Source organism: Lutra lutra, chromosome 10, assembly GCF_902655055.1.
Source record: "Lutra lutra chromosome 10, mLutLut1.2, whole genome shotgun sequence".
In the NCBI taxonomy this organism is placed as follows: domain Eukaryota; kingdom Metazoa; phylum Chordata; class Mammalia; order Carnivora; family Mustelidae; genus Lutra; species Lutra lutra.
In genome coordinates, this window is record NC_062287.1 from 67395469 (window position 1) to 67422409 (window position 26941).

Sequence of the window (26941 nt, forward strand, 5' to 3'; positions counted from 1 at the left end):
AGTCCAATGGGGGCTCCTTGTCCTACTGGGGCACTGAGAATGCATGTGCTTGTGAATTTCCCTTGGTGGCCCTCTTGTCATGGGAGTGGCGGGGAGCTGTCTCTTCTCGCGGTCAGAAAGGCTCCACTTGAATCTTGGCTCTGTGGCAGATTAACTCGGGACTGTGACTAAGCTGCTCAGCTTTTCTGAACTTCAGCCTCCTTCTCTGGAGACTCGGAATAATGGTTTCTGTCTGAAAGGGTTGTTTGCAGGAGTAAATGAGAGAATGTACAGAGTAGCTGTCCCAGTGCCCAGCCCATCTAGGGGGAGTTATGGATTCCCTGTGTAACTTCTGCCTGGTTTGGACACCTGCTTTTTTGTCCTGCTGGCTTCCTGGCCTCTGTGTCCTGCCTTTGCATCTTCAAAAGAGCACCGGGTTGGAAGAAAGCACTTGGAGTTGGGGGCTCTGAACTGGAAGCTTCTTTGGGCTGGTTTATAACCCTTCCAGAGCCTCTCTGTTCCTGCCCCAGCTGCTGCCTGGTGCCTCAAGATAAGGATCCTGCCATCCGAAGTCAGCCTGCTCTACGGGTGTCAGCCAGCAGCCTGGGCGGCATGGTGACCATTCACTGTTGCTTGTCGGAGAAGATTGTCCTCTTGCCACGTTGTGCTGGCTGCCGGCCGGGTGCCATGAGTAACCCAGCCGTCCCCTGGGCTGCCTCCTTGCTGAGAACCTGAGTTGCAGACAGGAGGCTGTGAATGGTGGGACGGGGGGTGCAGGAGGCTGACTGGGCACAGCTAGTAGATGTGTGAGCGATGGGTTTCAACGTCTGGTACTCCCTGGCTTACCCGGTCTGGGGGAGGTGAGGTGGGGTCCCCTTCTTCCCTCTGCTCCACCAGCATCCCTCCCAAAGTTGCTTTGTCCATCGGGAGGCCTGTGGCAGATAGTGAAGGACTGTTTGGTGTCCAAGGCTATAAGCATGGTGGGCATCTCTGCAAAGGAGGGACAGAGGAGGCCTTTGTTGGCCAACCACGCCAACCTTAGGGCGTCAGGCAGAGTTTGACATGGGTTTCCTATTTCACTGGCTGAGTACTCCAGCCTCTGGGATACTAAGGTTCCCTCAGGGCATCCCGGGGCATTTGTCCAGACCACGACACGTTGCTCACAGTGACTCAACTCTTTGGCAGTTGTTTTAGCCCCTTCATACTCCCCTCTCTCCGTCACGGCACAGGTGGGCCAGCATGACTCAGTGTGAACCCATCATGACTGTGGAGGAGCTGGGAGCAGATGCCAGGCTCGTGGGTGTCCTCACCAAGGCTTCTCTTCTCCTCACAGACTCTGGGGGCATCTTCCAAGCTGGTGCTGTGGGGCCCCCTAGGTATAAGACAGGAATTCTTGGCTAGAAATTACAGGCCCCAGGCCGGACATGAGAAAGCTGGATGGCCATTTGGTTCAGGAGCTCTGGCCTTGAGTCTCCCCGTGTCCAGCCAAGCTCTGTGGCATTTGAATAGCTGGGAGCTGGTCCATCTACCCCAAGCCACTCAAATTAACATTCTTGTCATGCTCCCAGAGGAATGGCAAGTCCTCTCTCACTTTCTCTCCCTGCACGGGTCAGCATCTTCCTAGAGGCACACAGAGGTGCTGAGTAAATGTGTATTGACTGACTGACCTGCTTCCCCATCTATTCCTGCTGATCTCTGGGCTTCCCATGGCTTCTGAAGGGAGAGTGAAGTTTCTCCTCAGGAAACCATGTCTCCGGGCTCCAGCTCTGTCCTTCTTGCTCTCTGTCATGACGAGGGTGGACCATTGCCGGGCCCTGCCTCTGCTGGGCCGTACATACAGGCTAGGGCTCCCGGATGAAGCAGGCTTGTTCTTGCCACTGTGTGAGGGAGCGCTGTTGCCAATGGGCAAGGTGAGCACCCATCAGAGCTGGTCTCCAAATGCTGAACCCACTCTCGTTGGAAGCCATTGCCTGACCTCTTCCGGTCTCCAGCATTCTTTTCAGCTTAGTATGTGGGGCGACTGTTCTGTCAGATTCCCCACCTGGGCCATTCTTGATGCTTCTCCCTCTACTGGCCCTCCTCTCTGCCTAGGACACAGCCTCTCTTCCATACCTGTGCCTGTGGAAAATGGGACCCACCCTCATTCTCCTGCCTCTGTCTTAATTTAAAACACCTTCTCCAGGCCTGCCCACTTTCCATAGGGCCCCATCCCCACCTTTCTCTCCCTTGTCCTTGTTCTTACCCCCTCCCCATGGTCCTGCTCCTGTATCCATCCACTCCCCCTGGAACTTCCTGCCCAACAAGGTCCCGTGGCTCCACCCAGCAGTCGTGGCCCAGGTGGGCTCCCAGGCCAAGACATGCTCCTCTCCGGGCCACCAGCACGAGCGACCTTCACTGTGCAGTGCTCACACTCACTGGTCAGCCAACCTACTGACAGCATGCTCTGAAGAGGGATATTTTCAAGACCTCTCCATCCCGGTCTCCTCTCCACACCTTTAAGGGAGGGGATTGGTCATGTGATTGTAGGAGCAGGTGTGAGAAAGGACACGTGAATCGCGAGACCTCCAGCCTGAACGCCACAACCCGACACAGGGCTCCCAGGCCAGTGCTGGGTACGATCTGAGTGATGTAGTTTGGTGTGAGCGTGTTAAAATTTCTGGAACAAGGTATTTGAAATCGTGGTTATTAGGAAAACTGACACAGTGGGTCACTATATTTCTTGACGTGGCTGTGCCTTCTAAATGCTCTTGTCAGTGTGTGGGTGAGGAATGGTTCAGGAGCGTACTTCACCATACGTTTATGTTTTGTGCCATCATGAATTATAGGGGACAGAAATTCCCATTCACTGAGCACTTACCATGTGCCAGGCGTCAGGTTGGGGATTTTATGTCTATGATTTCCTTCGGTCCTCACTGTGTGAAGTAGATTTTGTTATTCCCAGAATGAGAAAATGGAAACCCAGAGAAGTTCAGTAATTTGCCCACATTTGCTCAGTGAAAAGCAAAGGTGGAATCTGACCTCGGGCTCTGGATAACCCCGAGGCCTGTGTTAGTCTTACATACTGGTTCCCGCCCACGCCCCTGCCCCGCCTTGGGATCTTCACTTTCTGTGTCACCTTTTGGGAGGGAAGCCTTCTAGTTTCTTAGTCATATGATGAGCAGATTAGACTCTGGGGGATGTCCTGCAGGTCACTGCCAGCATCTGTCAGGAATGGATCTCCTGCCCTCTAAGCCAGGGCCCTCCTCCTTCTAGCAGGGAGTGTGACAGTTTACATTTTAAGAGCAAAGCAGAGCCCTGAGCGGCCCTAGCCTCTCAAGAAAAGAGAGAGCTGATTCTGGAGGGAAGGTGTGAGAGCTCTGCCAAGCATTCGTGCCTTTTCTGGTCTTGTTTGACCACCAAACATAGCATGTCTGGATCATATTAGCTTAGCTTAGTCCGCTATGAAATCACTATTTCTTATTTGCTCTCTCATCTTTTAATTGTACTGAAAGTTATCTCAAGAACCAGCCATGTAAAATATACTTCTGTATTTACCACAAGTCCATTATTGAGTAAGCTGGTTATTACGACACTATGTTCTCTATCAAAATTCCGACATGAGATAGTTCTTTTAGAATTTAGTGCCAGGAAAAAAATTTCCTCCCCTAGGAAAGTCTATGCTTCCTTCTTTCTGATAAGGAAAGCGCTGCCATAGATCACATTTCCCTTTTGCCTTGGATGCCAGGAAGCTCAAAGCCAAGTGTGAGGCGTAATCACAGCTCTGTCAACCCTGACAGATGACTGACTTAGTTCCTCTTGATTCCTTTGGCCCTGAGTTTCTGTTTTGCTTAGCTTTGCTGTACAAAACCATTCCAAGTTCTTTTGCAAAGATGTGGGTGTGAACACTTGCCCGTTACGGGGGTGGATTCCCACACCGCAATCTCGTTCTCTCCCCAGGACTACATCGACACAGAGATGCTGCTGTGTGCAGAGAACGTGAACCAGGACAACCTGCTTTCCTATGCCCGCGAGGCCGCAGATTTCGCCACCAATTACCAGCTGCCATCGCTAGACTTCGCTCTGAACCACTACGGGCAGCCTGACGTGGCCATGTTTGACTTCACCTCCATGTACGCCTCAGAGAACGCGGCCTTGGTGCGCGAGCGCCAGTCCCACCAGCTCCTCGTGGCCCTGGTGGGCGACAGCTTACTTGAGGTAGCATCTGTGTTTGGAACCCCCCTGTTCCCGGTAGAAGACAGATCCCTGCATTTCTGGTGTGGCCAGTTGCATCTGCTCTCCCACAACCAGGGGAAGGATGGGTTCCCTGCCAGTGGGCTGGACTTGGCCAGGCCCGTCCTGGCCTCCAGCTTGTACCTGGCCTGCCCTTTCACCTGGCTCATGGTTTCTTCCTCTCCACACTTCTGGGCTCTTCACGCTGGCCTCTTTGTCAAAGTAGGAAACTAGTCAGCCCTGCTCTGGCCTGCATGGGCAGGTTTCCTCAGAACACGTACCCCCTCAGCTGGGCCACAACTTATTCCTCACAAGGGGAGATCTCTGGGGCCTTGCAACAGGGAGATCATAGAGGGGACAAAAAGACATGTGGGCCCCAAAGTCTGGTTTCCCTCCATGGCCTCCAGCTGAATGCTGCCCAGAGCATCGGCAACTATAAGCATCCTTAGCTTGAACCAACTTTTTCAGCAGGGTTACATTTTTATCTTTAAAGTAAGCAGTAACCAAAAAATGTTTATTTATCCCAAGTAAGAGTCAAATTCCAAACCATGCTTTGGGTGCCCAGGGGACAGTTCAGTTAGAACTTAGCTTGGCGGACCAGCCCTCACTTACCACGGTGTGTGGGCTGTGATCAGCACCACCCCCAACCCCACCGTCTTCCTTCTCAGCATTCCCTCCTGTTACTCTGCTCCGTTCCTCCACCAGGCCTTTGCCCACGCTGCTGCTCTTGAATGGATCAAGATTAGAAGCCTACCAGTTCTTTAAAATCAGCATAAATGCAACTCTTTTGTGAAGCCTTCCCGATTTCCATCTCCCTGGGTTGAGGGGGCATTTGCCTGTGCCTTGTTTGAGCCTTCTCCCCCCCCCCCCCCAGCAGTTTTTCCATTCCTGGGACACAGCCCCTTTTATGTGTGACTTGCTGCTATAGCTGAACGTGTTCGTACTGAAACCTAGGGGGCTGTCCTGTCGCCCCGCATTCCCTTCCGTGCCTCCCACAGGTTGGGCAAGCACTGAGTGCTGGAGAGAATGGGATAGCAGCCTGGGGGGTGGGGTGGGAGGCATGAGAACCCACTGGAGTTTTGCATGTTTTCTTCTCTAGCCATTTTGGCCCATGGGCACAGGTTGTGCCCGGGGCTTCCTGGCAGCCTTTGACACGGCCTGGATGGTGAAAAACTGGGATCAGGGCACCCCTCCCCTGGAGCTGCTTGCTGAAAGGTGAGTACTGCTGCCCGGCTTCCAGCTGGGTGTGGGGGTGGGTAGGGGCAGAGCGTGCTGGTTCCACAGCTTGGACAGGAAGGGAGCAGGGCTGGCCATCAGGCGGCTCCTGGATGTACCTGAAGCCTCTGTGCTCTTTCATGTCCTTCTCACATGTGGCCTGATTTGATCATCAGGATCCCAGGGAGACTTTCTGTGTTAGGTTCTACCTCCTCCAGTGACTTCTCTTGGGGCCAGAACCTTAGGACCTGAATGCAAAAGAGAAATCCTGATCTGGAGTGTTCCCAAAGTTGGGGTTCCCAGCACAGCCAGGTTGCTGTGAGATGAAAGAGGTTGAGGGGAAGTCTCAGCTGCCTGGGCTTCTGATCTCTCAGGCCTCTTCTGCTGTTGCTGAGACCTTGGGCTCCCTCCCAGACCCCTGCTGCTGGCCACGTGGCTGTAACAGCTGGTGGACTGGAAGACATCAAGACTGGCAGGTGGGGCGGGGAAGGGGGACTGGCCTCTGCGGGTCTTGGGTGTGGAGGCCTGTGGTCACAGGGGACAGGAGGCCACAGGAGGCAGCATGGCTGAATGGAGGTTCTAGCAAAACCACAGGTCCCTCGGCTGCCAGCTCTGGTGTCCCTGCCCTCTGCTCGGGGAAGGAGGCCAGCATCACTGCTGCTGGACGCCGTCCCACCTTCTCTCCCTAGTCCTTCGACTGTCCCCCACTTTGTGAGTCTCAGGAACCACGGGGGCCAGGCATTGCAGGGAAGAAGAACACAAACACATCTAAACCTTTAAGAGTGGGGGAAGGAGTTTGGGGGGATGAAGGCATGCGGCTGCCAGAGCAGTCCCTGACCCCCGGGCTCTGTCTCATCCTAGAGAGAGTCTTTACCGGCTGTTACCTCAGACCACTCCGGAGAACATCAACAAGAACTTTGAGCAGTACACACTGGACCCAGGGACACGGTACCCAAATCTTAACTCCAGCTGTGTCCGGCCCCATCAGGTAAGTCCTCCCCTGGGCCCCGTCTGGGTCACCCTGCCCTGACCGGTGGGTGGGAGGCCATGGAAAATCTGGCCCCATCCCTAGGGCTGAGGCTGCCGCTAACTCCTGGCTCAGCTGTGGGACCAGTTCCTCTCTCTAGGAGAGCCACGAGAGACAAGAGAGTCAGCATCTCTCTAGCCTGCAGGAAAGAACTAGAATACAGGCAGCATCTGTCCTCATCCGTGCACACGCGGACGTGTTTCCTGTCACCATGAGTAGGGATTGCTAATCACGCCTCTCTGCAGAGTCTGCTCCACCAACGGTCAGGTCCTTTCAGTTCCCCGTCCTGCAGTCCCATTTCCTCCCGTTGACTCAGGAACCCGCAGCCACCAACTTCGGGCAACAGCGTAAAGAACGGTGTGATGTTTGTAAAATCAGCCAATCACGTATTTTTACACTTGAGTCCCCCCACGTTTGGGTGGACAGCTGAGATCTGTTGCTTAGCATCTCATGTTCCCCAGGACCTCTTGCCCGAAGTCATGCCCTCCAGCGACAGAGGGGTGGTAGACGCAGAGTCGAGGCAGGGCTGGCCCTGAGACCAGCTTTGGGGAGATACTGGTGGGCAGCTGTGTGGTCTCTTTGGCTTGTAGGTGAAGCATTTGTATATCACTAAGGAGCTGCACCCGTGCGCTCTCGAGAGGCTGGGCTCGGTGAGGAGATCCATGAGCCTCTCCAGGAGGGGTAAGCCACCGCCCCGGGTCCTTGGCCAGTTTGCAGGGGTATAGGGTTGGGGAACGCTTTGCAGGGACCAGGCCTGCTGGGTGGCTTTGGGGGCCCAGGCCCGGCAGCCCACTCGGCTCTGCCGCTATGACCCATGTGACCTTGGCCAGGCACTTCTCCTCTGTCCTTCCATTTCCTCATCTGTAAAACCGAAACAAGGATAACCCCAACCGCAGATTGATTGTAAAGGCGTGAGTGAATATGTGTCAAGCACTTAGGACATGAAAGTGAACTGTGGAATTGATTCACTGGGCCTTGCTTTTCCTTCCCTGTTGTTTCCAGTATGGAGATCTTGTCTCCCCCACCAGATAACAGGCTGCATGTGCTGTACTCTTTTCCTAGTGGAGGGAAGGGATGGTTAAATGAATGACTCTCCAACATCGGTCTGGCCTTGCTCGGGTCACCATCCTGCTGAGAGGCCTTTCTGGCTTCTGTTGCCTGCCCAGACACCGGCTCCTCCCCACCGCTGGGTACCTAGCCTTCTCAGCCTACCCTCCCTTCCCCTCCCACATGAACCACCGCTGCCGCCTCTGTTATGCACAGCCTTCCAGGCCTTTCTAGATTTTTCCCATGGCACGGCCCGCTTCTGTTTTCCTGGAGTGCCGCCTTCTGTCTGATGAATCCCTCGACGTTCCTCAAGAAGCATTTCTGACGCACCTGCTCCAGGACTCTCTCCACCACTGTCTGTCTCCCCCTGCTGCAGAGCTAGACATCCGGCCCAGCAAGCTCTTAACCTGGTGCCAGCAGCAAACTGAGGGTTACCAGCACGTCGAGGTCACTGACCTGACCACATCCTGGCGCAGTGGCCTGGCCCTGTGTGCCATCATCCACCGCTTCCGGCCTGAGCTGATGTGAGTCGGGGGTGCAGGCTGTACCTACTGAGCCCTCCATGGCCCGGGGGGATCCTGGAGACAAGGGCAATGAGGGGTTCTGCTGGAGGCAGAATCTTGGCTCAAAATACATCTTTGGATTGAGTTTTTCTTGAGTTTGTTCTTTTCTGTTTGCACTGATCACTGTCAGCAGTTGACCTGTGTTCCGAACACACCAGGAACAGAAGCAGCCCCGGCTCCATGCTCACACTTGTCCCCACATCCCTGCCATCACTGCGCTGGGGAAATCGAGCATTCACACCTGGCACTCTCCCCATCAGAGAGAAATTACGGGCAAGACCTCATTCTGGGGACCAGTTTGAGGATTTTACAGCCAAGGGAATTAGATCTGAGATGCAGACCAGTTAGCTGTGTGGAACTGGGCAGGTCACTTAGCTTCTCTGAATTTGTTTCTTTGTAAATTGGGAATGATGGTAGCGTCGATAGGAAGATCGGGCACAGCTTGATGATGTTGAAGGCCCCATACATGTATTAGTGTTGGATTCAGACCAGCTGCAGAGTAACCACAGCCACGAGCACGTTCATGCAGAAGGCTGAAAGGAAACTCACCAGAGGGCTGTCAGTCGGCACCTTTAGGGGTGAGGCTGCCTCGAGAAGGGGATGGGGTGCTCGCTTGTTACTTTGTATGTTGTAGATCCCTTGATTCTTTTTTTTTATACAAGATATCCATATACTTTTATAATTAAAAGCACAAGCACTTAAAGGAACTATGTAAAAGTAAAAGAGCTGGTAAGTTTTCCAAAGACGTAAATTATTTTCTGATTATTTCAGCCTGGGCAGCAAAGGCATTGACATGGCCTAGGTCTGATTTGGTCCCCACCCCAAGTGAGAAGGAGCCTCCCTGGGCAGTCGTGGGTCGGGGGAGCAGAGGGGTAGTGCAGGGAGGGCAGCAGGGGGTGGGGAGGTCACAGAGATTTGGGGAGATTTGGGGGGATTTGGGGTCACAGCCCCTTCACCCCTCCCCACCTGCTGAGATCCAGCAGAACATTGCCCACAGGGTTTCTTACCAGGAAGTTGGTTCAGCTCTTCACACTTCTGTCTCCTGTGCCTGAACTTTACCTCGTTTTGATTCTCCAGCAACTTTGACTCTCTGAACGAAGATGACGCTGTGGAGAACAACCAGCTGGCATTTGACGTGGCCGAGCGTGAGTTTGGCATACCCCCGGTGACCACGGGCAAGGAGATGGCGTCAGCCCAGGAGCCCGACAAGCTCAGCATGGTCATGTACCTCTCCAAGTTCTACGAGCTCTTCCAGGCCACCCCGCTGAGGCCTGTGGGTAAGGCCCTTCTGTGGGGCAGGCTTTGCTGTGCCCTTGGGCCATCTCCACCCTATGCCCATGTCTGGCTGCTCTCCACACCTGTGTCTAATGTTCTCAGGCCGGCCCCTGCCTTCCCTCTCACTTGGAGGCCAAACCAGGGTGGCCTCCACCCACCCAGGCCTGTGTGTGTGAGTGGGCATGTGGGGCAGGGGCCACATGAGGCCGAAGGTCTGCCCCTGTGACTGGGAGGTCACTGTTGAGAGCTGCGTCAGCCTCCTACCCAACCTTGAGGGTGAGGGAATTACTTGGAGGGATTTTGTAGCAGTGACACCCCCTGAGCCCTGGGGTAGTGGTGGCAGGGTCTGATCGCCGTCCCATTTTTATTTCCTAACAGATTCTTGGGGCAAAAACTATGGAGAAAATGCTAACCTCAGTTTGGCCAAATCCTCCATTTCTCATAACTATCTCAACCTCACATTTCCAAGAAAGAGGACGCCACGGGTAAGTTTCGGCCTGGTTTTTGTTAGATTTCTCTTTGCCCATGGATGGGGCCAGGGGAAGGGAGAAGGTCATATGCTCAGTCTGTTAATGCTGATAAAGGACACAGATCGAGAGCCCATGGGAGATATGAGTAAGGCGCGGTTTAGTGACCCTGTGCTGTTGGAAGTCCCCCCGGCACCATGTCGCTGGCTTCAGTGACATACACTGGTTCTAGGAGGGGCATGGCTCAGATCTGAGAGGTCATGCAGCTGAGTATTTTTTTAAGTAAATCAGATGAGCCCTGCCTCCTAAGAGGAAGGGGAGACGATCTCTTCCCTAAGAGGAAGGGGAGATGATCTCTCACTTGTTCAGCAATTTTGATCAGTTATACCACACCTGTCGGTGACAGAGTATATGGTAAGGCTACATTTATACATTCTGTTCCGTTAATTTCCTTCCTTCTTCCTGCTCTTCCTCCTTCCGTCCCTCCTTCCTTCCTTCCACAAATGTTGCCAACTTTAGGGCTGAATATTTTGGTTTGTTTTTCTAATTTTTTTTTTTTAAGAGAGATAGCAGGAGAGGAGGGATAGAGGGAGGGAGAGAGAAAATGCCAAGCAGGCTCCACGCTGAGTGTGGAACCCGATGCGGGGCTTGATCTTACCACCCGGAGATTATGACCTGAGCCAAAATCAACAATCGGATGCTTAACTGACTGAGCCACCCGATCACCCATTTTTTGTTTGTTTTTTATGAGAGTAGCAAATACACAGAGGTAAATAAGGTACACCTTTGAGGATCTCAGAGCTGAAAGAGGTTCTGGAACTTTCTTAACAGCACCCTTAGTGTCTCAGTGATTTTTATCGCAGTGCCCCTAGATTGAAAGAAATATCTAAAAGTTCTGTTTACTAAGTAGTTAAGTCCAAATGACTTGGTACAGGTATTTTACAAGATGTATAACAGACTTCACCATGTTTCCCTAGAAAATTTAAAGCATCCTATGGTTCCTCTGCAAGCTCATGGTGGGGCCATGGGGTGCCTTGGAACACAGTTTGGGAACCATGAGGCTAGTGATTTTTTTTTTTTTTAAAGATTTTATTTATTTATTTGACAGAGAGATCACAAGCAGGCAGAGAGGCAGGCAGACAGAGAGGAGGAAGCAGGCTCCCTGCTGAGCAGAGAGCCCAATGTGGGGCTTGATCCCAGGACTCTGAGATCATGACCTGAGCCAAAGGCAGTGGCTTAACCCACTGAGCCACCCAGGCGCCCCGAGGCTAGTGATTTTATAATTTCATTTGAATGATGGTATGTCTGTGGTAGGTATGATACAATTTATCTTATGTGATGTGTTCATTTTATACATCCAAAAACGAAGGACCAGAGATGTTAGGTGGCAAGTGCTCCTACAAAGCTTGCCTCTCTCCATGGGGCCCCAGAGGGCTGCAGACCTCTGTGCGTGTCTGACTTTCTAGGTTGCCGACAGCCTCCTACTTGTGGTCAGTCATGCCTGGTCCTGCCCGCCCCTCCACCCAGGGTGGGGCTGGGGCCACGTAGCCTCCTGTCTTTGCCTTGGCTCTGTGAGCAGCGGTCACTTTTTCCACTGAGGTCTGTACTCCCTGCAACGTTGTAGCCTTTGGGCTAACTCCAGGAGCGGGCACGCCCTATCTATAGGAGGGAATGGGCTAGCAAGGCCAGGGCTGGGGAGGGAAGGTGTGCCGGTCCGCTGGGGTTTCCAGCAGAGCAGCCAAAGGGCTGAACTGCCCCTGGCGGTTCTGTGGCCCCTGCTCCCCAGGCTGCCCCGTTCAGAGGCTCTGTGTGAGGGCTGTGTGGCCTACCACATGTCCCACTGAGTGAAAGTCGTCTTCTGGATACTGGTCATAGGTTCATTCCCTCTAAGCCTCCCCACTTCAGGCTTCCCCAACCAAGCAAGCCAGGGCAGCCTTTCTGGGAGCCGTCTGAGCCCAACACTGAAGGCCTCTCTCCATCCACCTGCTTTCTCCACCACTTAGCCCAGAACTGGAAACAGCAGGGGAACTGGAGAGGAATGTTGAAACCTTTCACTCGCCACACCTCTGTTTACAGAATGACGGAATTCTAACAGTCTGGCCAGCCCTGGGTCACATGGGGAATGGTCAGCAAGGCCAGCCAGGCCCTCGGAGGCCTGAGAGGTGCTCACCCCACTTCCCACTGGCTCTGCTAGAAAATGCAGAGGGCGTGGGCAGGCTTTGTCTGGCCCAGCCCTGGCCGAGGTTCAACCATGTCCATTTGCCCCTGAAGGGCTGCCCAGGGTATGCTCATCCTGAGAGGGGTCCAGTCCCCCTCCACAGCTTCATTTATGTCTCAGATTTGCCCTGCTGTTGGATAGGTAGAAAGATTAGGTCATTAAAGTAAGTGCTGGGGTGGGCATGATTTTTGATTGAATGCTTCCTCTGAGTGGGCTGGTGAGTTAGAAAGGTCCCTGGGTCACATTCTGCCATAGTCATCACCGCAGCACCCCAGACACTGTCGACCACTCAGTGTCCGTGCACTGATCAGACCACACACGGAGTACCTCCTCCCCATCGACTGTGGGTCTTCCTGTATCTGGATACTTTTTGGTTTGGGAAACCTATTTGCGATGCTCTTTGGTCTTGACATGTCTCACAAGCAGAGAGAACTAAGTCCACAGCAGCATCCCCCAGGATGGGAATGGAGGATGTCTGCCTGGGACACTCCAAAAACTGCACGCACATCAAGGCTCCACCGTGGTTATACCCAGAACATGGCCATGCAGTTAGGCACACAGTCCCCTGCACCCTTGTCCATGTGCTCTGATAGACCAGAGACGCAGGCCCGGCCATGGCCCCATGAGTGCGTGCGCACTAGCACACGCACATACCATCTGGACACATGGATGGGTCTGCCTCCAACCTCATCCCCCTTTCCTCAGCCCTCTCCGACCCTCCCTATGTCCTCCTAAACTCTCAGAGGAGCGTCTCGATGCAGGAATTGAACAGCCCAGGTTTGTTCACAACACGGCATCTTGATCTGGAGAGGGTCTGTTTTTCTCTACTGAGCCAGCCTTAAAAATCTCTTCCTCTTCCTGGTTTTCACGGTTGGTGTCAAATCATTGTCTCATCCCTAACCCCAGATAGCATCCAAATCCCAAGAAAACTGATCAGCTTCAGGCAAGAGAGAAGACTTCTCCTCTACCGAGGGCCTTATTTATTTTCAGAGAATGTAACTTTCCCATCGATCTGCCCAGAGAGTTGTCCCTCCGGTGAGTGGCAAACCTCTGAGGTCAATGGGTGAGCTGCAAATGTCGCAGGGCCAGGCCTGGCAAAGGGAGAGCTTGGGGATTCCATGTTTCCCTTCAGAAGCCCTTGGTTCATTCCTGAAGATCTATCTCTGATCCTAAATGCACCCGCACAAAAGCCTGGGACCTGGGAAAATTGCTGGGGACTCCGGATCTCCTGTTACCATCGACCTCAGGCGGTATCTGAGCATACCCACCCTCCCGCATGTCCCCTCCTAGGCCTACGGCATGTGGGTCATGCCTGAACTTAGGGCCATTGCAGTCATCACACACGTGAGAGTATGTACACACTCAGGACACTTGATGTCGGTTTCCCCATTCGGAGCCCACTCCTTTCAAGACAACATAACACAGAGGTGTCACTTGTTCATGAAAAGCTCATCCCAGAGGCCAGGGGGGTGGCCGCAGGGTGTTTATCCTCTCAGCCAGCCGATGGTGACACAGGCTCCCCTCCAGCCCTGTTCCCAGGACAGCGGAGTTCACAGAGCCTGGCTGGTGTGGGTGTCTGGTCCCAGCAGTCAGGGTGCCAGCCCAGCTCTCCTCTCCTCACCCCTCCCACACAGACACTTTCCAAAGAGCCAGGCCCATGAAGTAAGGAAGCGTTTCCTCCATCCAGACCGACCTGGTGCCTCTTTGATGCTGGGTTCTCTTCTCAGCACTCCTGGTGCTGGGGGTAGAGCCAAGAACAAGACAAGCAAGGACTCTGCCCGAGGACGCTGCCCTTCTAGGGGGAATGTCTGAATTCCTCTCCCCTTCCCCAGCTGCTCTCACAGAACCCCCACCTAGCAGCCAGAGCTCTCCTCTAAGTTTCTAGTGCTTCTCAACTCGGAGACTTGGGGAAAGTCCCAGAGAGCCAAAAGCCGGGCTGAACTAGCACAGGGCCTTTGAGCTGCCCCTCGGGCCCCCACGATTTGCAGGCCAGTCACTCTTCTGTCCTCTGTGCCACACAGCCAGGTGTTCTGAGTGGCTCACAGAGTGAGAGAGTACGTTAGAAGCCAGGCAGACAAACACGTATTTAGGTCTTCCGGGGATTTGGCACATGCTTGAACCTCTCCGAAGGTTCCTTTGCTTGTCTGCAGACTGATTCTGATCAGGTCAGCCCTGCATTGCATCACAGGAATTGCGTCACGGGAAGACCGGGTGCACAGACGTGTGCTGTGGTTCAGAGCCCCTACGCAGCCAAGTGGGAAGGCTGTCCCTTAGGAGTACTGAAACAAGGCAGATGCCTGTTTCCTGAGAAAATGAGTCAAGCTAGCATGACCAGACCCTCAGTTCAGCACTGCAGCCATGATCACGGGACACCTTATGGCGTGCAAAGCAGTCTCCTATGTATCTCATTTGTTCCTTGTGTTCTCTCTGGAGGAAGACAGGGTGTGTATTCTCAGCCCAGTGTTAGAGAAGGGGAGTCTTGCCTGTGGGGACATTAAATTGCGATGTCCTGCCTGTAGGTAGTAAAAGTCAAAGTTGGACCTGGAATTCAGGTTTTCTCATTTGTTAACTGGTATTAATCTAAATAACAGTGCGTAAGAGGTATACAGTGCCTTATAAGAAGTGTTTTATGTACAGGACTTTGTGAGCTGGATAGTATATCCAGGCAAGGAAATAATAGACAAGGAAATGGCAGTCGGAGAAGTTAGGTGATTTTCCTAAGGTCACAGAGCAGGGACGTAAGTCATGTCAAAACTCAAACTCATGAGTCCTTAGTAGTCTGTTACTGAAGGAGAGAAGAGTTTCCTGCCAGTATCATTGGCCTAAATATCCCTGCTGCCTCCCTACTTAACCAGGCCATTGCCTGCAATGGCCAATCTTTCTTCCTATGCCCCATATCTAAATTTCTCCCGAGTTAGGTTATACTAGCTAGTAAAATATAAAGGTTGTTTCCTTTGGACTAAGATCACATGGAGTTGGGCTTTTGGGGGACATGGTTATCTTGTACCGATCAAATAAATAATCAGAATAGCAAATACATATCTCTTTTTTTTTTAAGTGGAGATACCAATTAGTTTAATCAATGCCCTCAGGTGCATGGATTCTTTCAGGTCATTGGGAAATCATGGTAAGAAAGTGTTCTTGGGGGTAAGGCAGGAAAAAATTAATAGCAAAAGAAAGTGAACTGTTTGTGTATGGCTGGGCACCATAAGTGTTTTCTTCCTCCTTGTACCCCATTCTTTGTAGAGCAAAATAGAGTCCAAGGAGATGGGGGTACTGAGGTGACATTGGCTTGCAGATAGAGATATACAGATAAGAAAATACTAGGTAAATCCCTAGGTGTGAGTTTTCTCCACCCTTCTGTTTTAACCTCGCTCTTTAGTTGAGAATCAGTGCTTCCATGAGAAATCCGTAAGGAAAAGTACAGACCGTTTGGGTATGTGTGTTGCCAACCTTTTCATATGGACTGCGTTTTGTTGTCCTATGGGTCAGGCTGAATCAGAGGAGTGGAGGTTGCCCCACAGGCTTCTTTTATTTCCCCTGAAGGATCTGGGGTCTTCTCAGGTGCTGGGCACACTCCCTCCCAGGAGCATTTCTCGTGAGCCTTTGGCTAGCCTACTGGGTTTGGTTCTCCTTGGCTCTGGTGTTGGAACTTTCAAGCCTGGAGCTGCTGAATGCAAAAGAGAGAGTAAGAGGTGTCGCTCTTCGAGAGAAAAGCCAAGTCTTCATTTAAGGTGGAAACAACACAACAACAAAACAAGAGAAAACCCTAAGATTATGCATGCAGTGTTCTTGTTGGGTAGGACGCCCTGTACTTTCTCAGGCCCCTGTCTTGGCCAGCAAGCCATTCACAGGTGGTGGAACTGGGGGCCCAGATGGCCTGCGCCTCTAAGACCCAACATTGTTATGATTAAAGTCATTTGTTTCTCTTGGTGTTTGCCCAAGCATTTGGGTTGAAATCATTTCCATTCACAGAATAATGATTTATTAGAAGCTGAGAAAAATGTTAGAGGGAAGGCAGGGCCCTTTGATCTGTTGTTTTGTGCTCCCTGAACAAGGGAAGGGTCAAATTTTTGAACAAATATCAATGCCTAAACTGTGGTGGATCTTGTCTTTGAAAATATTAAAGGTGCTGCTAAATGTGGGGAGGGGGCAGGGGTGATGGGACTACAGAAGCTGGGGAAGCAGGTGCTTTCTGCTGGGAGCAAGTGGGCACACAGTCATGTGTGCTGGGGGCTCCGAGCTCTTAGAGCAGAATAGGCAAGAAGTAAAAAAAAACCTTCCCGTGGTGCAGCAAGGGCAGGAGAGGTGAGGCAGATTGGGCCGTACTGGGTTTGAGGGGAGAGAATAGCCCGCAGCCCTTCCCCCTGCCTGCCCAGTGGAACGAAGGCTGGGACGTAAGCTGGCCTTCTCTGGAGGGCCCAAGTGCGTAGGAGCCTTGGGGGGGGGGATTTTTTGGCCCTCAGGGGGCTGGCTGTATGGAGAAGGGCCCCTGCTGGAGACCCATGGTTGGTGGTCGCAGGGTCTGGGTCGTCTCACCCTAAACATCTTTGCTGCAAGCATTTTGCTTTGTAACTAATCAGCTGTAAGGCAGCTGTACTGCAAACGAGAAAAAGCACAAGAAACAAAAAATGGGCATTCATTAAAAAGGACATAATGAAACACAAGAAACAAATAACAAAATTAAAAGGACTTCGTTGTGAAACACAAAAGTTTTGACTCCTTCAGAACATGTAGTGTGGATTCATGGCAACACCGTGCGAACAGCTGGTTTCATTTCGCAGATCGTACCTAAGCACTTGTCTTCGTGGTCTTTTGTTCATGCTGGTATGTGTTCTTTGCTTACTGATCCGTCTCCATGCTCGACATTACCCGTTTTCTCTTTTCACTAAACGTTCTTCCTTAAGAGAGGTGTCCCGGGGCGCCTGGGGCACTCCGTCCGTTAAAGCATCTGACTCCTGATTTCTGCTCAGATCATGATCTCAGAGTCTTGAGATTAAGCCCTGCTTTGGGGCCCCGGGCTAGGCGTGGAGCCTGCTTAAGATTCTTTCTTCCCCTCCTTATGCTCCTACTCTCTCTTTCTCTTAAAAAAAAAAAAAAAAAAAAAAAGCTATATCCATTTCTAAATACAAGGATGCATATTTGTGACTAAGCGTTATGTTGCCTTGTGAGCACCTGTTCCCCCTGTTGTTTGTGCTTGGCCTTTTGTCACGAGTCCAGCAGAAGACCTCCCAAAGTTCTGTGGGAAATGCGGGTTCAAAACTCTGCACCACCATATAGACCATCATTAGGGCTAAGATTTATGTAATATAAAAACAAGAGTACTGTGCGGGGGGAGAAATGGAGCCAGGCTGTCCATCAGCCAATGAAATCGAACTGTCAGCCCATTATCTCTGTATCTGTTACAGCAAAATTGCTTTATACCCAATGAGTTACGTGGTAAAAATGCTTGTGGCAAAAGTGCTTGAGGCCAAGCTGTCTGTAGCAGAGATACTCGTGGCAGAAATACCAGATGTGGGTAGATAGACAGGTCTAACCCCAGGGTCAGGATAGACTCGCCTGGCAGGGTACAGAGGAGGCTCTGAGTCCAGCCCCCAGTTCTCAGCCCAGCCCACAGCCTCACTCCGTCTGTGCAGCCCACCCATCCCACCATAGGAGATAAGATTGACAATGCGTGTGCCCTTTGGTGGCCCCTGCAGGGTCGCAGCAGTGGCCTTGTGCAGAGTGGGGGTTCTCCAGATTTCAGTGTTCAGATTCAGGCAGCAGAAAGTGGGCTGGAAAGTCTTACGAGTAAGGCATCCATGTGATTTATTGTCTAACCAGGATACTTTCGAGAATGAAAGCGGACACACTAAATAATTTTTCTGGGGAAACAATAAATCAAAACGGTCCCGGGCACACAAAGCTGTGTGATCACTAGAGTTTTCAGACCTTATCTGATGTCCCTTTGAGTTGATAAAATGCAGTTTACTGGTATTTGCAACGGTGGCCAAATGGCGGGCATAATTTGCCATTAAATTATGCAGAGCAGCCGGATAGCTGCTCTGAGCCCCAAGAATCCCTGCCTGTGGGGTGAGCAGTGGCACCTGGTTGCAGGAGGGAGGGGGTGTCCTTATGGCAGCATGCTATGCCAAGGGACATCAGCAGGCCTGTGACTGCTCAGAGCCCAGGGTCACACTGACCCCAGAGATGGTCCCTGCCCCGCCCGTGTCACAGGGATTCTTTATGTTTTGGGATGTTTCAGAATGATTTTTGGGGATATGATTCCCACCCCTCTGACGCACACACCAGTTCAGTAAGTCTCCCTCCTCTGAACAGAAATCTGCATCTGTCCCAGAACAGGGTGACCTGTGTCCGTGTGTCTCCTGGGCCAGCAGCTGTTTGCAGGCGGGTGGCATCCTCAGGGCTAGTGCCAGGCCCGCCCTAGGGCCTCAGGGCAGTTGGTGGAACCACAGACTTTGCAGACCCTGAGCTCATGACGCTTTCTTGGCCACTGCAGGTGGACACCCAGACTGAAGACAGCGACATGAACAAACGGAGGCGGAAAGGCTTCAACAACCTGGATGAGGTTCGTGCCCACAGTGTCCATTCAAGCAAAGGCTGGTTGCCTGGCAGCCAGTGGCCTCAGCACTGGCCCTTCCCTTTCCTCTTTCGTGAGCCACTCGGTTCCAAGCTTGGCTTGATGGAGACACCTTCGGGCTCTGGTCCCCCCTCTACTGTTTCCTCGCTCTGTCAGCTGGAGAAACAGAGCCTCCCAGGCTGTGCCTCACGTCTGTGAAAGGCAGATGATACAGTGGAAATGTAGGCAACTTATTGCAGGATTTTTAAAGACTAAAAACGAAGGGGAATATAATGTGCCGAGCATGCTGTCTCGCACCTGTGCTAATCAACACAGCATCACTATTAGCAGGGGGACTAGTAACCAGGCACCAGGAGCCCTTCGTTATGGCTCCTTGAGCCATAACTTCTGCCTGTTGTTTTCTGCACTGGTCTTCAAGGCAAATGTCCCGGTGCCCACAAGTGCCACCTTCTGGTAAAAGCCAGAAATTACAGGCTACTTTGTCAAAATAAAGCACCTAATATCTCTCCAGACATGGGCTCTCAAAACAGTGACTCTTATAACAAAGGGAGCTACAAGGCCCAGTCTAGGGGGTGGGGGGAAGCCGCCTGTTGCTTACCCCATTTTCTGGGAGGGACAAGGGGGCGCTCTGATAATGGAACCCTAGAATTCAGTTCATGTCTTAAAATGCGCACACATTTTATCCAATGGGTTCAAATCACGCTTGTCCAATCCTTTTTTAGACAACTTGATCCTTTCAAGAGCAGTTGCTTCTCCATTTCTTGGTGCTGGTGTGATCAGGAACCTAGTGAATATTCCTAGTGAACCTGAATAGATAGTGGAAAGGAGGAAGCAGAAGCTGATGAACAGGGTGGGGGGAACTTCCCACTTTCCTGGTTATGGGGTGTTGGCTCTTACTTGAAGTGCCTGTGATTTGCCCCTGCCTCCTCCCTAGACGTTTCCCTGTGATGCATGATGTCTCAGGTGGAAACCTGCTCCTGCCTTTCATCCGTGGCTTCTTTGAGGGAGTGTTTTTGCTCTCTCTATTGCTGGCAGCCCAGGAGTCAGAGTGTGGGAAGAAATCGGTTGCACCTGCCCTTCTGAGTTGTTTCTGGGCTGATCTGAATCAGCTATTGTACTAAAGTCAGGCTTCACTAAGCAGTAATTCTTTCCAAATTCTTGTTACTCAAAGTGTGGGCCAGGAACCAGCAGCATCAGCCTCACCTAGCAGCTGCTTAGAGGTGCCTGTCAGGGCCCACCCCAGACTACAGACTCATCTGAATCTGCATTTCAAAGAGCCCTGCAGTGATTTGTTTCTGAGCAGTGCTAGTCTGCGTGACCCACTGTCCTGGCCGACTTTGGCCTTCTGCCAACAGTGACGCTCCACTAAACCTACGGTCTTCCACTCAAGACTACAGCGATATGCCGGGCGCCTGGGTGGCTCAGTGGGTTAAGCCGCTGCCTTCGGCTCAGATCATGATCTCAGGGTCCTGGGATCGAGTCCCGCATCGGGCTCTCTGCTCAGCAGGGAGCCTGCTTCCCTCTCTCTCTCTGCCTGCTTCTCTGTCCACTTGTGATCTCTCTCTGTCAAATAAATAAATAAAATCTTTAAAAAAAAAAAAAAAGACTACAGTGATATGCAGAGTTCCGTTCTGCACTTTGAAGTGGAGAGTGACTCTTTGGTCCATGTTTATTCAACACTTCAAAGTGGCTATGCATATAAGGTTTCACCTGGGTCTGGTCCTCTTAGGGAATCTTTAAGAAAAAAAAAATCAATTGACCTTAGCTTGCCTCTTCCCATGACCTTTCTAAATGAACATATCTTTGTTGTCTTGAAACATCTTGTCTTGTCTTGAAACATCTGTTCCTGTGAGGGAGAGGCCCTGCCTCCCTGGGAAGGCGGACGGCTTACCTGATTCCATGGTGGCATTTGCTGCCGAGGCCTGTGGGAGCAGGTCCTTCGGCAAGGAGAGCAGACATTGAACCAGCGAACGCTGGTAATTTTCCAAGTTTTATGTTTTAGCCGATGAGCTCAGGAAGGCTCTCATGGAACTCCATTTTATAAAACAGCACAGCCAAGTGACCATAGCCAGCACCTCACCAGTCAACACTCACGATGGTATCAGGGACACAAGCAGTTCTGGTCTTTGAGGCATCTTCTCCAGAACCCATAACCCTTGTCTGACCATGAGAAAACATCAGACCAACCCAGCCCGAGGGACTCTGTACAAAATAGCTGACCAGTGTCCTTCAAAATTGTCAAGGTCATGAAAGGCGAAGAAAGATGGAGGAACTCTTACGGAGGAGGGAGATTGAGGAGACGTGGCTAAATGCCATGTGGGACCTGGGCTTGTGTCCTGAACCCAAAGGACATCGCTGGGAAGCTGAGGTAGCCCGAATCAGGTCTCTAGCTTCGTTAACAGAACCGTGCCGGTGTTCATTGCTTCGTTTTGGTAACAGTACCATGATTATTCTAGATGCTAACATTGGGTGCTTCTGGATAAAGGGTATGCGGGAACTCTCTGTGTTGTCTGTGTAACTTTTCTGTAGGTCTGACATTATTTCCAGATGAAATGGTTTTTTTTAAAGGTAGGGACCACAGAGCAGGGCTGGTTGATGTTGGGAGTGGGACGCAGAAGAGAGGGGAGAAGGGAGCCCAAAGCCTGTGCCTTGCCTGACTGACACCCCCTCTTGCTTCCTTCATCCCTCCTACTCTTCACCTCTCGCTGCCACACAGGGTAATTGGAAAACGGTTTTGCTGGTCACTTCCTTATTATATGTGGCCCTCTCTGCAACAACCAGTTGAAGTGCGCCGGGCTCCCGTTTTACAGATGAGGGGGCTCCAGAGAAATGAAGTAAATTGCCAAGGTCCGTGGGCAGGGAGGTGAAAGAGGCCGTTTTCAGACCTTGTGTGGCTCCCAGGTGGGTGTGCCTATCCCTCGGGAAGATGTGAACATCATCTCAGTGGGTGTCACCAGCCGCTCCGGCCGTGCTTCCTCGGACCCTGGCGTCCTTCTTCAGGAAACTGGTCTGGTGTCCTGTGTCCCCGGGCCGTTGTCTGATATCTGGATTCTGAGATCCGATAACCGATGTGCTCCTTTGGTGTTTGCAGCCTTCGGCCTATCCCAGCCGCAGCCTGCGCTCCAGTCCAGAGGGCAGCAGCGGGAGAGAAGTGGGAAGCCAGAACAAAGTCAAGTCCATGGCAAGTCAGCTGCTGGCCAAGTTCGAAGAGAATTCTCGGAACCCCTCGCTCCTGAGGCAGGTGAGTCCCGTCAGATGCTCACTGGACCTGCCTTCCCGGTGACCAGCACCTGCTGAGAAGCCAGGAGAAACGTGCAGGCCTAGTGGGGGATTTCAGGCACGCCAGCCAGGCCTGGCTCAGGTGAGATGGGGGCTCCTTCTGGATCAGCGGCCCCAGGAGGGACCAGATAGCACATTTAGGCCAGAGCAAAGGTTTGAGGCCTTAGGAGCCTCCCATCTCTCTACAGCTACTGTCTCTGCCATTGTAGCCTGAAAGCGGCCATGGGCGGTACTGAAGCAAATTGCATAGCTGTGCGCCAGCAAAACTAATTTACAGAAACAGGCAGCAGCCCAGCTTCAGCCTGAGGACCATAGTTGGCTGATGCCTATTCTGCCCTGGAGAAGAAATCCAGAATTTGGTTTTGCCTTGTAACCACAACCTGATTTGCAGCCAGCTTTGAGATAGTACAGCATAAGGGAGGTTTAGAGACACTGGCTGCCTGGAAGTCTAAGTCCAGAGGGAGGAGACCTGTGCACCCCAGGGGAAATGAAGTCATAGCTCTCAGCTCCATGGGAACCAACCTCCCCCCCAAGTGTTCTCTGACATCCCCTCCTCCATGTTCCCTCGGGTCAGGCCGGCAGGGCTGTGGAGTCTGACCAGGGCACCTGGGAGACTGAAGGAGGCAGACTACCATGGGGCAGGCTGCACACCAAGCCGATTGTTCTCAGATTCTGACTCCATGGTCTGTTCTGCATGGTTCATTCCTCTGAATTGCTCTGGGATGCCATCATCAAATTAAAAAATATTGGGACATGGGGTTTGGTTCTTTTTTGGAGAACACCTGTTGTACAACAGAATTAGGCTCCTCTCAGGAGAAGGGCAGACTCTAGATTAATCAGACTTACAGGCGATCATAAATGTCTCCCTGGTCTTGACGGTGGGCCCTGCCCCTTTGGACAAACTGGCCTTCCCCAAGAAGCCAAGTTTTGTTCATAGGGGACCATTTTCCTGAGACTTGTGATTATTTTCCTCAATTGCCCCTTCTAGAGGTTTGGCCCTCAGAGGTCCCCAAGTGTCAGTCGAGGGTTCTCTTCCATTGGAAGGAATGTACTGTCCCTGTTGTCTCATGTGCAGGAGATTTGGCCATTTCTAGGAGGACACCAGGGCTGGCCACCTGGGCTCGGCATAGGCTCTGGCAGTGCAGGCCCAGTGGCCCAGGTCTGAGCCAAGAGCGAGGCCTCCCTGGGATTTACACATTGTCCAAGAGAAGGGGACTCCAGGACTTGCTGTTCACATGGACAGAGAACCAGGGTTCAAGTTTCCCTGCTGGGCCTGGCTCGTGGGAGCTCAGCCCAGGGCTGTCTTTGCACTTGCAAACTCTCTCTGCCTGCCTCTCTTCCTCTCCTGCCTCCAAGTGTCTGACTCTCCTTTTCCTTCGTGTTTCCTATGGCTGCTTTGTCGGACTCACCTTCCTCCTCCCAGGAATGCCGTGTCTCAGGGATAGGTAAGCCTGTCCTGCGTACTTCCTCTGACCCACCTATTAACCCTCGCTGCTCCAGGCCGGAGGAGCCCACACCCAGCCCACCACCTCCTCTGAAAAGGCAGGTAGGGCTCCTTCCAGTGGACCCTGTCTTGGTGAAGTCAGAGGGACTTTGGTCCAGAGGGGTGGGGTCAGTGTCTCTCTGTGTGCCCCAGGTAGGGCTGACGGTAGCTTCTCTGGGAAGGCAGACAGAACTTGAGGTACAGTCCATATAGGTAAGAATAACCAGGTCTACAGCTTCTGGAAATATGTGCCAGCCTTGAATGTCATCTGCCCAGCTGCTGTGTTCCTGATGCTTTATCTGCTTGGGGGGGAGCAGACCACATCTATGGGGTATTTGGGGTATTTGGGGGGATGCTCCAGGACTCTTAGCTTTGTTTGCAGGCCAATTGGATAGGAGATTTCTAAGTAGACGGACAAGTGACAGGGATGGTGAGATAAGCTTGGCGGGGGAGGCCAGTTGGCTTCACACCACTGAAAGGGTAAGGCCGGGGTGTGGAGAAGACCTCCCCTGGTGCTGGTCAGATAAGCAGATGAGGACCCACCCCCCAGGGCCAGGGAGGCCGCTGGCAACCGTGGCCCGAGGCTCTGTCCAGCCTGCATCTCTGGGTTTGGGGTTTGAACAGAATCCCTGTTCTTGAGTGCAGTGTTCAGAAATGTCTTGCCCGCAGCAGGAGGTCGGTGTTGCTCCCATGGTGGAGGCTGGGCAAGGTCAATGAGGATATACGGCAGTGATGTTAGGCCTGTGTGCACAGAGTAATCACCTAGAGGGCTTTTTGAAGAGTATTGCCAGCTGCTACCCATCCCCAGGCCAGTTAAACCAGACTGTCTGGAGGTTTGGCCCAAGCTCAGGTGGCTTTTTCTAAGCACCCTAAGTGACTTTGTGGGCAGTGAGGACTGAGATTGGGCTCGTGGTGGTTTGGATCTGGTGGGTCTGGGTTGAGGCGAGACGGGGTGTCGCTAACAAGGATGGCAGGTGAAGGAAAGTCAGTACCTGAGGTTAGCGGGGAGTCCGACTCCCAGTGGCCTCTTCTGTGCCTTGGTCCCTGGTCCTTGTGGGGAGGGCTCATGGCGGGGGTGTATGAATGGGCCACAGTCGGGAAGGAAGCTTGACTTTCCTTCTCTCCCAGTTCCCCTCCGTGGTTGTGACGGGGCATGTGCTCCGAGAACTAAACCAAGTGTCTGCTGGCGGCGGGTGCCCAAACAGGCCCTGGAGGGCCAGAGCCAAGTCGGACCTGCAGCTAGGTGGGCCCGAGGCTCCTGCTGGCCTGCCTCCCACCTGCCAGGGAGCGCTGGCTCTTTCTGGGGTGCTGCGACGGCTGCAGCAAGTGGAGGACAAGATTCTTCAGGTGACAGCCCTGCCCGTGGCCCTTCCTCTGCCTCTGTCTGGGGCGCCTTCCTTCCCTCCTCTGTCCCCTCGGCACTGGGTGGGCTCCTTCTCGTGCTGTTCACGCCCCATCTCCTGTCTCATCCCGCCGCTCTCCGGGAGGCAGCCACCATTGTCTCTGTCACTGTCTCTTTCTCTTTCCCCTCTCTCACCTTGCCTGCAGAAGAGGGCTCAGAACTTGGCCAACAGGGAATTTCACAAAAAGAACATTAAGGAGAAGGCGGCTCACCTTGCTTCCATGTTTGGACACGGGGATTTCCCGCAGGTAAACATGGGACTTTCAGAGCCCCCCAGGAAGCTTGATGCTGCACATCCGGCAAGGTGGCCATGAGTCCGTCTCCGGAGCTTCATTTACTCCCCCTTCCTCCTCTTCCAGGAGGAAGAGATTGGGCTCGTGGTGGTTTTGACCTGGTGGGTCTGTTTGAGGCTCGAGATGGGGTGTCACTAACAAGGATGGCAGGTGGAGGAAAATCAGTACCTAAGGTACTGATTTTCAGGTCACTAAGGAATTCGGGCTAGCGTCTAAAAAAGATACAGATGAGCTGATGCAAAAACACTAGATCAGTCATGACAAAGGGAAGACCAAGGGAGCAACGTAGACTCAGGTCAAAGGAAAATGTGAGGAGCAGAAACATATGCTGTTAGATCCTAGACAGGCCTGAGTAGGTGCTGAGCTTCCTAGGAGGAAATACAAAGAAGGAAAGCTGGTCAGTTGCAGGCATCCCATCCCATTGGCTTAAATTGAGGCACAATGGAGAAATTTCCCCATGGCCCTGACCGGGGAAATCCCGAATGATGAGCCAACTCTAGGCTCTAACCTGTGCTCTGCTTTTCCAAAAGGCAGCATCAGGCAAGCAGAATGGCTTTGCCTCAGGGAGGTAAGTACAGCCCTCTCCATGCCAGGTACTGACCTAGAACCTTGCTGAAAAGAAGAGGGAGTGCGTGGCAAGGAGAGGGAAGAGTTGCTAATGCAATGCTGCCAGGCATGTGTGTGTCAGGGGCCCCCTTGCTTGCAGAGAGCTGCTTTCCTTTGGTCTCCTCCAGACTTATGTCCTCTGCCACCAGGCAGAGTCACTGTTGTGGGAAGGAAGTTTTGTATCTAGTTTGTTTCTGGGTCCCAGGGGCTGTAGAGATGCTTGCTATGGCCATCTGCCCCATAGTGGCCCCAGGGTTCTCCTCTCCTAAGTTGGCAGCGGCTCCTTCACACCAGGCTGCAGAGTGAGAGCACTGGGAGTTCGCTGTGGCATCCTGTCGCAGACAGACACACACACAGGATGGGTCTGCTCCCGCTACTTTGTTGTGATGAGGAAGCCAGGTTGGTTGTAGCAGAATGCAGTGTATCCGGGAGTCAGACGGTCCTGCTGGGCTCCCAAGACAGAGGCTTCTCTTCCGTCCTGAGACCCAGCCCTGGATTTCCTTTTCCCTCCCTGAATGTGTAAGCGTGGGGCTACACGGTGGAGGCTACATTGCTGCGTGCTACCCGGGGACAATCACCATTTGCTCTGTTTCTGTTCTGTGCAGAATAAACTACTTTCTAAAGGCCTGTCTCTCACTCACCCTCCGGCTTCTTCCTCCTGCCTTCCGTCTCCCGATCCAGCTGCTGCTTCCTCTCTGTCGACTGTTGACTCTGTTTCTCCTGCCAGAAAGGTAGCCGTCCTGAACAATTAGCTTCCCCGACTCCCTGCATGTTCTGAGATACTCTCCTGCTCTGCTTGACCTGCGCAGACAAGCATCGGGAACTTGCTTGGCTTGGCCGCAATGAAAATGCGTAAGATCCTTTCCAGCAGTCCCAGATTCGGTGGTTTCTGTATTGGAGCAAGCAACAAAGCGGGAGAGGCAGCACACGAAAACGTGTCTCACTGTGCTGCTCATCCAGCAAGCATTAACCGGGGCCCCGTCCTAGGCTACCGCGTGCCAGATGCTGACACGAGGAGGACAGGGGCAGAGCTGTCTTTCTCCGGTTTTGAGGACAAACAGTGCTTTAGGCAAGAAATAGGCGATTGCCAGTCTGTGGCTGTTTTTGACCCAACAAAACGGCAATCTCACATAACGAACCTGCCGCTTTTCAGTACTGTCCCTTAATTCTGGGGGATATAAAAGGCAAGTTTATAGGAACCCAGAGGGGAGAAGCCTGGAAGGGATTCACAGAGGAGGCAATATGGGAACCAAGTGTCAAAGGTTCTATGGAAAGAGAGAGGCAAAGGTTCTAGAAAG

General features: G+C 52.5%; 1 protein-coding gene across 11 annotated transcripts in view; it reads left to right on the forward strand.

The window, feature by feature from the left end:
* Positions 1-26941, forward strand: part of MICAL2 (microtubule associated monooxygenase, calponin and LIM domain containing 2) — a 216382-nt gene that overhangs the window by 93617 nt on the left and 95824 nt on the right. For 5 of the 11 annotated variants that reach the window (XR_007120831.1, XM_047690499.1, XM_047690500.1 and 2 more), the window contains exons 9-21: positions 3916-4173; positions 5288-5403; positions 6265-6391; positions 7021-7111; positions 7854-8001; positions 9118-9317; positions 9694-9800; positions 18500-18568; positions 21672-21821; positions 23283-23405; positions 24471-24689; positions 24891-24992; positions 26249-26374. Coding sequence is in view for 10 of the 11 variants with exons in the window: in XM_047690499.1 (XP_047546455.1) it covers positions 3916-4173; positions 5288-5403; positions 6265-6391; positions 7021-7111; positions 7854-8001; positions 9118-9317; positions 9694-9800; positions 18500-18568; positions 21672-21821; positions 23283-23405; positions 24471-24689; positions 24891-24992; positions 26249-26374 (1836 nt within the window). In the remaining variant the exon portion in view is untranslated. Of the gene's footprint in view, positions 1-3915; positions 4174-5287; positions 5404-6264; positions 6392-7020; positions 7112-7853; positions 8002-9117; positions 9318-9693; positions 9801-18499; positions 18569-21671; positions 21822-23282; positions 23406-24470; positions 24690-24890; positions 24993-26248; positions 26375-26941 lie in introns of those variants that run through there. The other 6 variants (XM_047690501.1, XM_047690503.1, XM_047690502.1 and 3 more) reach the window with 2 other exon arrangements.